Source organism: Halichoerus grypus, chromosome X, assembly GCF_964656455.1.
Source record: "Halichoerus grypus chromosome X, mHalGry1.hap1.1, whole genome shotgun sequence".
In the NCBI taxonomy this organism is placed as follows: Eukaryota; Metazoa; Chordata; class Mammalia; order Carnivora; family Phocidae; genus Halichoerus; species Halichoerus grypus.
Window position 1 is genome coordinate 117,395,586 of NC_135727.1, and position 12,985 is coordinate 117,408,570.

The 12,985-nt window shown below is 40.9% G+C and overlaps 1 protein-coding gene across 2 annotated transcripts in view; it reads right to left on the reverse strand.

Annotated features, from left to right (window-relative positions):
- Positions 1–10,951: 10,951 nt before the first annotated feature.
- CDKL5 (cyclin dependent kinase like 5) overlaps positions 10,952–12,985 on the reverse strand; it is a 198,550-nt gene continuing 196,516 nt past the window's right edge. For both annotated transcript variants that reach the window (XM_078065480.1, XM_078065479.1), the window contains one exon: positions 10,952–11,343. In XM_078065480.1, coding sequence (XP_077921606.1) covers positions 10,957–11,343 — 387 coding nt within the window. In that variant the 3' untranslated portion in view covers positions 10,952–10,956. The remainder of the gene's footprint in view (positions 11,344–12,985) is intronic.

A 12,985-nucleotide genomic window follows, 5' to 3' on the forward strand; every position in this document is an offset into this window, starting at 1 on the left:
ATCACATTCACCTTCTCTGTGAGCAGGAAGCCTCCTAAAAGCCCCAAATCTCCTCCCTGGTGTTTTGGGCTTAGAACAGCTTTATATTCAACCCACCATCCTTCTAATCCCCATGCTGTATACTTGAAGCTGGAAAAAAGCTTTCCTTGCTCAGTATTCTCTCAGATACAAACATATCAAATTCAAGGTGGAGGGAAAAAAAAAAAAAATCCTTCTCTGGCCTTAGGAAAACTTGAATAAATCCATTTAGAGCAGACGCCGGATCGGAGCCCCTTACTGGAAAGCTGAATGAACTTTTATCATGACATGGATTGTCAGAGAAAATGGCGGTAGCTAAGAGCTCAGGTCCTCTACAACACAGGAGGGGAGTACAGTTAAGGGGAAAGAAGAAAAGAATGAAACGGTGTGAGGCAGCGATAAAGGTTCTCCAAGTAGTTGTTCATGTTGGAAATTTTTGTTTTGTAAAGGTTTAATGAGATAGTCATATACCATACAAATTTCACCCATTTCAAGTGTACTATGAATGACTTTTAGTATACTCAAGAGTGACCATTATCACAATTTTAGAAAAATTCATCACCCTACAAAGAAACCCTGCACCCATTAGCCATCGTCCCCCCCCCGCCCCAACCAACTCACCCACCTAGCCCTAGGCAACCACTGATCCACTTTCTGTTTCTGTAGATTTGCCTATTCTTGACATTTCATGTAAATGGAATCATACAATTGTGGTCTTTTCTGTCTGGCTTCTTTTGCTTAGCATAGTGTTTTTCCAAGGTTCATTCATGTTGTAGCATGTACTTAATTCCTTTTTACAGCTGAGTATCATTCCATTTATATGCATAGATCACATTGTATTTATCCATTCATCTGTTGATGGACATCTGGGTTGTTTCCATGTTTTTGGCTATTATGAATAATGCTGCTATAAACAACTGTGTACAAGTTTTTGTTTGGAGGTGTTTTTATTTATCTTGGGTATATACCTTGGAGTATAACTGTTGGGTTACATGGCAACTCTATGTTTAACCTTTTGAGGAACTGTCAATTTTCCAAAGTGGCCACACTGTTATGCGTTCCCACCAGCAATATATGAGAGTTCCAGGTTCTCCACATTTGTTATTACCTTTCTGATTAGAGCCATCCTGGTGTGTATGAAGTAGTATCACACTGGTTTTGATCTGCATTTCCCTATGACTAATGAGGCTAAGTATCTTTTTACGTGTTCACTGCCCTTTCGTACAACTCTTTGGAGAAATGTCTATTCAGATCCTTTACCCATTTTAAAATCAGGCGGTCTTTTTATTATTGAACTGTAAGAGTTCTTTATATATTCTAGATACAATCCCCTTACCAGATACACAACTTGCAAATATTTTCTCCTATTCTGTAGGTTCTCTTTTTACTCTCTTGATGGAATCCTTAGAAACGTATTTTAAAATTTTGATTAAGTTCAATTTATTCTTTTCTTTTTGTTGCTTGTGTTTTTGGTGTCATACCTGAGAAACCATTGCCAAATCCAGATCATGAAGATTTACTCCTCTGTTTTCTTTCAAGAGTTTTATAGTTTTACCTCTTACATTTAGATCTTTGATCTATTTTGGGTTACTTTTTGAAAATGGTATGAGGTAGGGGTCCAACTTCATTCTTTGCACGTGGACATCCAGTTGTCCCAGCGCCATTTGCTGAAAAGACCATTTTTCCCCCTGAATGGTCTTGGCATCCTTTTTGAGAAATCAATTGACCATAAAGGTGAGAATTTATTTCTGGATTCTTAGTTCTATTCCATTGATTTATATGTCTTTTATGCCAGTACCACACAGTTTTGATTACTGTAGCTTTGTAGTGAGTATTGAAATTGGAACATGTGAATTCTCCAAAAATGTTTTGGCTATTGAGTCCTTTGAATTTCCATATGAATTTTAGGGTCAATATGTCAATTTCTGCAAAGCCAGCTGAGATTTCACATTGGAAATTGCTCTATACTCCAGGATTTAATAAACAATGATATATCGATATCCATAAGATGCCTATCATCAGGCAACTTGTTTATAACAGCATATTAATTATTTACTTCATTTAATTTATAACAAAGTATAAAAACAAAACTTTTATTGAGGGACATCTGAAGCCTAACAGAATCTTGCTAACACATGAACTATGTTTGTAGTATTATTTCTTTTGTGGGGAAAAATTTCAATTAAAAAAATGTATGTAGTGTAGTAACAACTCATTATTTTACCTTAGGTGAACACGTTTACTTTTAGTCTCACAAATGCTAGAGTGTGAAAGTCTACACTTTCAGGAGATTTTTTTTTTTTTAATTGCGGTAAAATATACATAACATATTGCAGGAGACTTTTAAACAACTAAATGAAATGCTATGAACAAAGAAGTGGCATTAAGTGTTGCCAAGATTAAAAAAAAATCGGAGCTGATTTTGGTATTGAGTGTGGGAGAAGGTTACTTGGACAAAGCAAAGGTTACTTGGGCCTTTCAAAATAAAGGTACCACTATGAATGCAGTCTCGGAGGCCAGAAGACTGCACCCCTCAGGTGAGCCTCTGGAGAGACGCTGACAGAAGCCCATCTTTGTGTCTACCTGGAGCGTGGGTGGCAAGGGCCTGCCGACAAATGCACAGCTGTAAGGGCTGTTGCTTCCCTTGTGATCCCAAGAATAGTGCCAGGCTGGGTGGTTCTTAACCCCGACAACTTTACAAGGCTGATGTGAAGATCAAATAGCATAAGTACATCTAAAGAGCTTAATAGCTCTCTAGAACTGGCAGTCAAGACCCAGTAACACTGCTTTTTAACTTCATAGGGCTGCCAACTGAGGCACAAATAATAGCTAGCTACTATTTATTTAGAATCTATCAAGTGCTTTGCAGGTTACCATCTTATTAAATCCTCACAACAACCCAATGAAGTAGGTACTATTATTATTTCCATTCAAAGACAAGGAAACTGAGGCACAGAAAAGTTAAGTCACATGACTAAGGCCACACAAGATGTAGGTGATACAGCCAGGATTCTACTCAGGCAATCAGACTCCAGATCCTGTGCTCTTAGCCACTTCACCAGTCTCTGGACCTCTAGTGACTTGTTTCAACGAACTGCTCTGTTCTCAAATCAAATCAACTACCACCTGCTGGGAGATGAAAGATGGCACATGAATCGCATATATGTCATGAACCCCATGTCAGTTCTCTATACGTGGAGACGCAGCAACTGCCCTGCTTACTAGTGTTGAAGGGTGTGGGCTTCACAGTGAACACACTAGGCTTCAAATCCTAGCCAGGTGACCGTGGGTAAGTTAACGTGAAGTCCATAAACCTCAGTTTCCTCATCCACAAAATGAGGATACTACTCGCTTCAGTGAATTGCTCTGACAAGTAAATGTAATAATAAAAGTAAAAGCCTTGGCATTGTGCCCAGCCATAATAAGTGCTACAAACAGAAAAATTACAAGCCAATAGATCGTTTGATTCAGTCTTGATAAAAAGTATAGTTGAAATCACAGACCACAAGTTTCTGGGACGGTAAGGAGAAACTCGGGAGTGAAGAAGTTGGAGACACGGTGCTTTTAAGAATGCACATCACTGGGTTTTAGTTCCTATCCTTTGTTTAGAGATAAAGTTGGAGAATATTTATATATGTTATCACACAATTTAAGTCCTTTCCCCCATTAACAATAAGACCAACTGAGCAAATGACCAAAGACAAAAGTGAGGGCCTAAAATGGGTCGGTAAATCTGCCCCCACCCCCATCTGTTTTTGTAAATAAAGTTTTATTGGAACACAGCCATACCCATTTACATATTGCCTATGCTGCTTATGGCCCACAGAGCCTCAATTATTTACTATCCGGCAGAAAAAAAAAACAAAGTTTGCCAAACTCCTACTCTAAAACATGAAGAAATACTTCATCTTTGCTTTCTCCATCACACTGAGCAGGAGGCAGACATCTCTTCCCATCCTCCCAAACCACCAAGTGAGTGTCTAGCAATGTGCAAAGGAGACAACACAACACTCCAGTATGAAAGAAACCAGTTTTCAAAAGGCCAGGAGGGAAAAAGAGCTTTATAAATAGGGAAAAAAAAAAGACTATCATCATTAAGTAACAGGATTTGCCCTGCTTTAACATTACTTTCTGTCCCTTAAACTGCTTTCAACTTCAAAGGCCCATTATCCCCCATTTGAAATCAAATGAGTTCTTTACAAAGAAGGAACTAACATGGAGCTGCTTGCTGTACAAAAGGAGGGACCACAATGCTCAAGATGGGGACAGCCTGGTAATCACATCAGTCAGTGCAAAATCTGCATTTTATTAAAGACATTTGGGAAGATCCATTCAAAAATACATTGTGCTCAGTAAAAATTAACCATTTCATGCTGATAATTAAGGTTACCACGGAATAGATATTTGTATAATATTTACAGCAACAATAGAAATTTTTACAGAAGTTTAGAATGGAATACATGCCAGAAAAAACTTGATAAGATGTACCAACACATGATACAAAGAGTTATATAAACACTTTACAAATGGTTCATAATTAGCTTGTGAGGAATTTAAATATTCAACACTTTAAATTCAGTTTGGATTCAAAAATTAAAAAGGTTAACACCACATCACACCCTTGCCACAGTAAAAAGTATGGAATTACACTCTGTATTATGGATTATAAAGTCTGTGCAATTAAGAATTTCCACTGATTCTTCATCTACCACAAATTTGGATGTTACATCATTCTGGCTTATCCATATTTTTAATTTCATGCATGAGTAGGGTTCTCAAAATCACCCTGCCCTGTGTCTTCCCAGATACCCCTTTTGAACTTCCTGGAGATTGAAGAAGCTCAGAACAGTCTTCTAAGTATATACAGAATAACTACCTGAATTCGAAATGGCACAAAGCAATTCTTGGAGATAGGAATTAGGGGCAACTATTTTGTTTGGTTTTATTGTTTCTGTTAATCAATCCAAGTTTACAGTGAAAATTCACTTCTTGCAATCATAACTTACCCCTCCAGCCTGACTCAATCAGTGACCAAGGCGGAAATAAGGAGAGGGAAATAGACTGAGATGACTATACTCAATTGTATATCTCTAGTGAAAATGGATTTTATACAAGCTTTGCTTTCCATTTTGGAAAATCTAAGCCATGGTGGAGAACTTAAAAGTTCTCCAAGAGAAAAAGCATCATTTTTTTTTTCCTTGAAACTCTGAATGCTTTGTAACTAGAGCTTTTGATAACTCTGGCGATAAACACTTTAATCCCCCAACAGGGACAAAAGTCAAGGCATCTACCTTTTCTATTCCTGGGTTTCATCTGATTAGCCCTGAAGCAGAGCACTAGGACAAGCTTGTCTATGCCTGAAATGAATCAGATCAGGCTTTTGGGAAAGTAAAATCCCAAACCAAAGGAAGTCCTGAGGAAATCTTAGCAGTCTGTCAAAACGGAAGGGATGGAGGAACGGATAAGGCCTCTTTCTCCCTGATACTCTGTGCTGGAAGAGTAGCGAACAAGGCAACTTCTAATCTGCATACAACATGGACACCGATTTTTTTTTAAGATTCCAAAGGAGGATCAAAATATGACCCAAGGATCAAATGCGGTTCAGAGAGCTTAACCTTGTGGGTAATGAAGGGCCTTAGAAGTGAAACCAGTTTCACTGCTGCAGTTCTCTGGCCCTAGAAATCCAACGTGCAGACTACTACAAATTTTTTCTGGCAAAACAAAAGACACACCTCCCTCAAATTTGGGAGTAAACAGTTATTGAATGAAGATACAATGTAGGTCATGATCATCTTTAATATCCTATAGGAAATACACAGAAAGGTGGGCCAGTGCCTGGAGTGGAGAAAGGTGGAGTCAGGACCAGGCCTAACGCTGATGAATTAACAAAGCACTAAGGGAAATGAATATTCACAGAGTAACTGACTTGGCACAAGTCTATGATCTTTTATAGTACATTCAATTAAAAAAGAATAGAATAGAATAGGGCAGCAGGCCCAGAGTTTCCTCGCCACCTTACTTCTACCACATTGTGTGTATACAGACAGACGAGGGACTCGTCCTGTCACGGCTTCATTTTCTTGCATTTACTCATGGTTTCGAAGACGGAATTTTTTACCCAGCTGATGAATCAGACCTCAAGATATTCTATATTTCAGCTGGTTAAGATACAAAATGAAGAAATCAGAACCACTTACAAGGTTTTGTTTTTGTAAGATGGTTCTTTAAGTCTCTGAGAGAAACTTGTGAGATTCTGGCCCTGGAGATTAGCAGCAGGATGCTTTCCTGCAGCCCCTTTTAAAGAAACCATTTTTTAAAAAGCGTAAATCCATTGTCTCTGCCTACACACTTTAATAGTGATGAACTGAAGGAGGCAAGGAAATATTTCAATATGTTCTGACTTGGTTCAGTGTATCATACCATATCCCCAGCTCACAAAAGTATGAGTCTGCAGATCTCAGTGCTCACATGGAGCTCAATATCCCACTATAATGTAGGAGGTAACGAACTTCTAGATATAAAAGCAGTGCTCTCCAGAAAAAATGTTGTGACCAGGAGAGAATATGCAGATTTCTGAGTCCCAGCTGAACTCTGGGAGTAAGTCGCAATGAGCGATTGCCCTTGCTGCAAGTTGGGTCACCACCAGGACCTAGGTGAACAGAAATGGACACAGCCTTCTACACACTTGAAAAGTAATCCTCTGGCCTTTAAAAAAAAGTTGTACACTTATTGAGTCATTCTCAATACATAGCTAGAAGAAAATAAATGGCTTTTTTCCTTATTTACTCTAAAAACTAGTTTAAGAAGTGAGGATACTATGACGTTAACTAAGATAAGGGGTGCTGGGAAGGGAAAATGGGATAGCATTTCCTAGTGAAGTCCACTAATTTTCAGATTAGGAACATGCTAAACTGGCTAACTCTACAACCACAACATACTTTATAATACAGGACGTGACTAGAAACTAACCAGCACAGCTCTGAGCTTAGAATTAAAGTACAACTGCATATGGCAAATCTTAAAGCAGGTTTTAAAACAGATTTAACCAAAGCGTACAGCACAAACACTCCTATAACAGCCACATCACAACCACCAGGAGAGAGTTTTTTTGCTTCTAATCGGTCTGTCATATGCCAATATTTGTAAAGAGCTATTAAATGCCTTGAATAAAAGACAATGACATTTTCCTTTGGGAGACACAGCTAGAAGCCATGGATGCCTTTGAGCAGTTGGTAAAAATCATGCCAATCTGCCAGGCTGCTGCTCGCTTCTAAATATAAGCCTCATGGCTCTATGCAAGATTTTCTCAAGATGCTGACCTAGAATTTAAGTACTCAAACACCTATAAAGCCACTCTGGTCTCCTCCCAAAGGACGCACCTTGTAGCAGGCCCAGACAATGAAAACAAACAGGATTCCAGGGATTCAAAAAAAGTGGTAGAAGATTCTTGCAGAAAATGAGATACTGCAGAATTCATACCCGCAGTTTCTCCAGTAGCCTGGAGAGAACAAGGACAGAGCCAAGCTCTGCAGAGCAGTGGGCTTGGAATCCAGTAGAGCAGGGTTTCTCAACCTCACCACGAGTGACATTTGAGGCTGGATCATTCTTTGTTTGTGGGGGGATCCTCTGTCGGCAGGATGTTCAGCAGCATCCCTGGCCTCTACCCACTAGATGCCAGGAGCTCCCCCACCACTCCTGCTTATAACAACCAACCATGTCTCCTGATGTTGCCAAATGTCCCAGGGAGGCAGAATTGGCCCTGACTGAGAACCACTGCTACAGAGACAGCTCACTTGAGCTCCTTAGCATGGAACACTTTTGATCTTGGGCTCTGAAGAGGCTAACCCTCAGACTGAGACCAAGCAAGGTTCAGTAAAAGTTCATTCAGAACTTCTGAGAAGAAGAACGAGGATGGTGGTAAAGCAAAAGTAGAAAAACAGAGAAGCAGAGTTTCTTTTCAAAAGGAGATCAGCAATACTTCCATAAAACAAAGTAATTCATTAAGCCTTCATTCAGTGGTATTTTATCCGTTAGGAAGTTAGGGCAGAGAGCAGAATATGAACATCCTAAATTTCTCTTCCTAAAGAAAATGCAGACTTTTGTGACTTTAAATCAAATCCTTCTCATCATGGATGGCAATTTTTGTGAGGTCAATGATTCATCTACCAGAGGAAAACAACAGCTAAAAGCTAAGAGAGGGCCCATTAGATTTGAGAGAAAACTTGACCATTCCCCTCGGCGAGCAGGAAGAGAATTATACATGCTAGAAATGCGGATTGTAGTTCACTTATTATAGCTTACTGAGGTCAATGAAAAGTCAGAATGGACAAAAGCAGAGACGAGGATAAAAGAGCTACCTCAAAAACACTAGTTGAAAATACTGTAGATATTTTCTGGCTCAAATCTGGGAATGTACGAAAAGTATGTATTGACTCTTCATCAGTTAGGTTTACTTTTGCTCTAGGTAGAAGGCAATTATTCTAGCCCTTCTTTGAAGAACCATCATGAATATAAATGTTCTGCAAACATCTGAGATCCCAGTGTTAGCAAGGATGAAAACATGGGAAACCAGCCCCTAGGTGACAACGAGCCTCAAATGCCACAGCATGGCAATGTGACTGCGCAGTTCCTAAGCGCACAGCACAGTGAGAAGTCTTTCCGGAGGAAAAAAATGTAGTTTCTGGTTTGCAAGGAGGGGGGATACAAGGTACAGATCTAGTATGAAAAAGAAGAGTTACACACCCTTTTAGAGTTCATTAGTATCCAGGCAAAAACTGCTAAGGGTTCACGTCACTTATATAACTGAGCAGCTTGCCTGGGAAAAGCCAGAATTCAGAGCTACTTGAACAGTACTGAACTGGTGAAAGAAACAAGATATAAAAAGAACCAAAGAGCATGCAAACTATTGGTTTGAATCAAACTGTTTTAATGATAGTACCCAGTTGAGTTTCATTTTAGTGCCTATTACACTTATTAAAATCAAATAAAAAGCACCTTAAAATGACCTCTATATATAATCAATACACATTACAGTAGTTATATAAAAATGTAATATGCACACAATTTAAGCTTCAAAGAAACGAAGACCTTTTCTTTATAATCTTTATAATCATCAGAGCTATGATTCTCAAAATCTTGGGGGGAGGGGGAGCAGTAATTCAGCACATTTCAATTATCACTGACTTGATTCAGGGGTCGATGCTCTCAGAATCCTGGGACAAGTAATAAATATTGAGAAGTTACCCCTTTGAGGGGTGGGGGTGGGTCTTTAAAAATATTATTGCTAAGAGACTACTTCCAAAAATCTAATTCTCTTGATAGATGGTATTGAGGTGATTTCTGTCAAGAATGGCCCAGAGACACCGGGCTATAACCCTTGTTGGCCATAGGCCTTGATGATGCTTGAGAATAACTTGGGAGTCGAAGGAGGTCAAATGAGGGAGAGAAGTCCCGTTCTGATCGTGTGTGTGTACTGATGTACGTGATAACCTTGTTATAAATGGACAGTCCCAGGAAGAAAAAAATGAGTATAGCAATTTTCTCTACATCTGGAATTGCTTCAGGAGCCTTTTAAATATACTGGAAAGAGCAATCACAACAACAAGAACAACAAAAACATTTAGAAATAGAAATGCCACACACGGATCTCACACCCCACCAGCCAAGAGTCTCCGGTACAGTGCACAGGATTCAGGAGCATAGAGCTGGTTTGCAAGATCTACAGACAGGTGCCTCTTGCAACCTTGCAACCTAGGAATGTTCACTGGCAAATCTTTGGTCTACACTCTACACCAATGCTAAGGAGAAAAGCATATTCTCTCAACAAAGACCCATGAGTAACCCTGGATCTATTCTCCCCTCAGGTGCAAGGAACGTCCCTGGATGCGAACAGGAGCCAACTGTGAGGACAGAGACAGGACAGAGACCTGCTAGAGTTCTCACTGGCCTAACCACCTTTCTTGCCTATGGGTTCGGGAGGAGATGCTGCATCTCATCTGCTACCAAGGATCATGTCTAGAGGCTACTGCTGGGGCCTAAAAGTTGAGCACGGTTCCCACTGTTAGTCACACATAGCCACAATTCAACTCCCTTGATTAGAAGTATAATACTCACTTCATATCACAAATGTATAAAAATATGGCAGATAGTGTCATAATGATACTTTCTTTAAATGATTATATTTATAAAACAGACAGATATTTACCATATATATATATTTATATATAGAATAAAATACTCCTGATGCAATATATAAATGTTACTGTTTAGTTTTTATAGAAACTACTGTAGCTGTCCCACTGCTTCACAATGTTCCAAACAGCTCAAAATAACTTTACATTTAACATAAAAGGTATGATTAGAACAGTACAATATTAATTATAAATAAATGTTACAAATCCTATCAAATATGGAAGTTTAGAAAACAATTTAAGACTTACAGTTAGTTCATCTGCTAACCCTTCAAAGGGATACTCTTGGATTACAATAAACCCCACATTTAGTTTAGGCCAAAAAAACCCAAAAACCAAAAAACAAAACTGTGGTAAGGGCATCGGTCAGCATGAGTTTTTCTATCCCTTGCAGTACCAGAACACATCCTGGCTTTCCCAAGTTCAACAGGGATTGCACTAAAGCTGGAATGTACAGGGGAGAAACTGGCAAGAATGTCTTCTTCCTCAATGGCACACTCTATCCATTCTCACACAAGATCCATGGGGACTGGCGGTCCCTAAGGAACTCCTGTGGCTCTAAGATCCCTGACTAGCATTTGTGACCGTGAGGAGCCAGAGGGCTCCACACATACAATATTGCACTCACCTTCATAAAGCTGAAAATACTGGCTGACCACCCCAGCCCAGCCCATTCCCCACCCACCCACACCCTCCCATCCCCTTCCCACTGGCTTACCTAGCCCCCCACCCCCCACCCCAGCACACATTACAAGGCTGTCTCTTTTAAATCATTCAGATTTGGCATTCGAGACCGATTTGTTCTGTTATAGGGGTGCCCATTTGGCCCACTCTTGGCACCCAGCTGTTCAGAGTAAGAAGGCCCCTCTGTGGCACTCCGGGTCACAGAGGACACATGCCAACCAGAGTCCATCTGACCTGGCAGCTGGAGGGCTGGTCTGCCCTTTGGTGTGGGCTCCTGCCGGATGTTAGTGCTCCCGCCAGAGGCCTGGCTCAGAGGGTGGATCCGGATTTCTGAGAAGGAATTTTTGGCTTGTTGAGTCGTTAAGGGCTGGAAGCGGGGGTCTGAGGAAGCCGGGTGATTTGAGGCTGAAGAGAGATGTAACAGCTTGCGCAGTGATTTTAACGGCTGGCTCTGAAAGAAAAGATGAGAGCGCGCATAGGACTTAATTTAGAGTAGACTCCAAAGCTGGGAGAGACGGAGCACAGATCTGAGATGACTGCATGTAGCCTGCAGGGCAGGCACAGGGGAGGAGGGGCTAAGTCTAGCCTTATCTGTCCTTTTGTTCTTTTTCAGACAAGATCGAAGTTATTTAGCTTTAACGAAAAAGCCTAGAAATCTAGATAAGAAATCTAGAGCTGGTGTGGTGGCTGATCAAAGGCTTAGGTACCTGCTCTCTGACGGCATCCCACCTTTACAGGGGGGAGATCTCATGCCTCAGCCAGCAGGAAGCAGCAAAAGGAATATGCCTCTCCCTTTTTGAGAAGACTTCCCAACAGCTCCACATAAACCTGCCACTTATTTTTCACCAGCCAGGACTCAGCCATTCAACCCTAATCTAGCGGCAAGAGAAAACTGAAGAAATGCAATGTTTCATTTAGGTAGCAATACACTCAGCGAAAAACTGCATATCCCCCTTCTATTCTGATCGCCCCAATTTTCCCTCTTCCTTGATATTATAAAATCTAAATGTTCCCTTTCTGCACTTTTACTTTTTTGGGGGTGGGGGGAAGGTCTAAGCACTGAAAAGTGAACAAAGCAGAGAAAAACAAGCAAAAGCCCTGCAGACTCTAAAACACAATTCACTCACAGGAGGCTTTGGATTCCTAACATGGGCTCACAGCTGCCCTGCTTGTCTGCTGTGTGGCTGGGGCCCGGACCCCACAGGTGCTTTACCATGGAGGGGACTGTGCTTCAAGGCAGAAGGGAGGGTCCTGGCAGCCACCTAGCCTACACTAGGCAACTCTTCTCAGGCGACTGCTGAACCATGGGCTCCCCCACTGGTGAAAGGTGGTTCACTCCCCTCTCCTCCTCCATGTGATGTGTGATGAGGCTTACCATCAGAAGAGGCATGTGAAAGCACCCTGAAATTCAAGGCCCTCAACGGGGACCCTGCACTCAGGATGTAGCCCTAGTCTTGGGCCACCTCTGGCTACCAATCTTCAAGAGCCATCCGTTTAAGGGCTTGGCAAAGTTTTAATAAAATGTTGATGATCTCAAGGAATACTACAAGATTTGAAGGATCAGAGCACTGAATCAAAGGGAAATTGCTTGAGAATGGACTTAGGTAGAAATTGCTCTTGAGGAAGCATCCTCCATGACTATTCCAAAGTCTGTCCATGAAAGCTTTGTGGTCCCCAGGGGAGGTGGCACAGTACAGTGTACATCCTAAGTGCTCAAAGTTACGTTTTTTGTTATTGAAACTGGAATGATAACACAATGAGGCTCCTGGTGATTTTTATAGCCCTGACCACATGCAACTGTTGAGCAATTACAATAATTTGGGTCCAGCTGGAGATACAAAGTAACCTGAAAAGGGCTTCTTAGCAAAAGAAATGGCTACACAAAGAAGGTTCTAAAGCCCCATACCTTTTTTTAAAATTTTTTGTTGTTATGTTAATCCCCATACATTACATCATTAGTTTTTGATGTAGTGTTCCATGATTCATTGTTTGCGTATAACTCCCAGTGCTCCACGCAGAACGTGCCCTCTTTAATACCCATCACCGGGCTAACCCATCCTCCCACCCCCCTCCCCTCTAGAACCCTCAGTTTG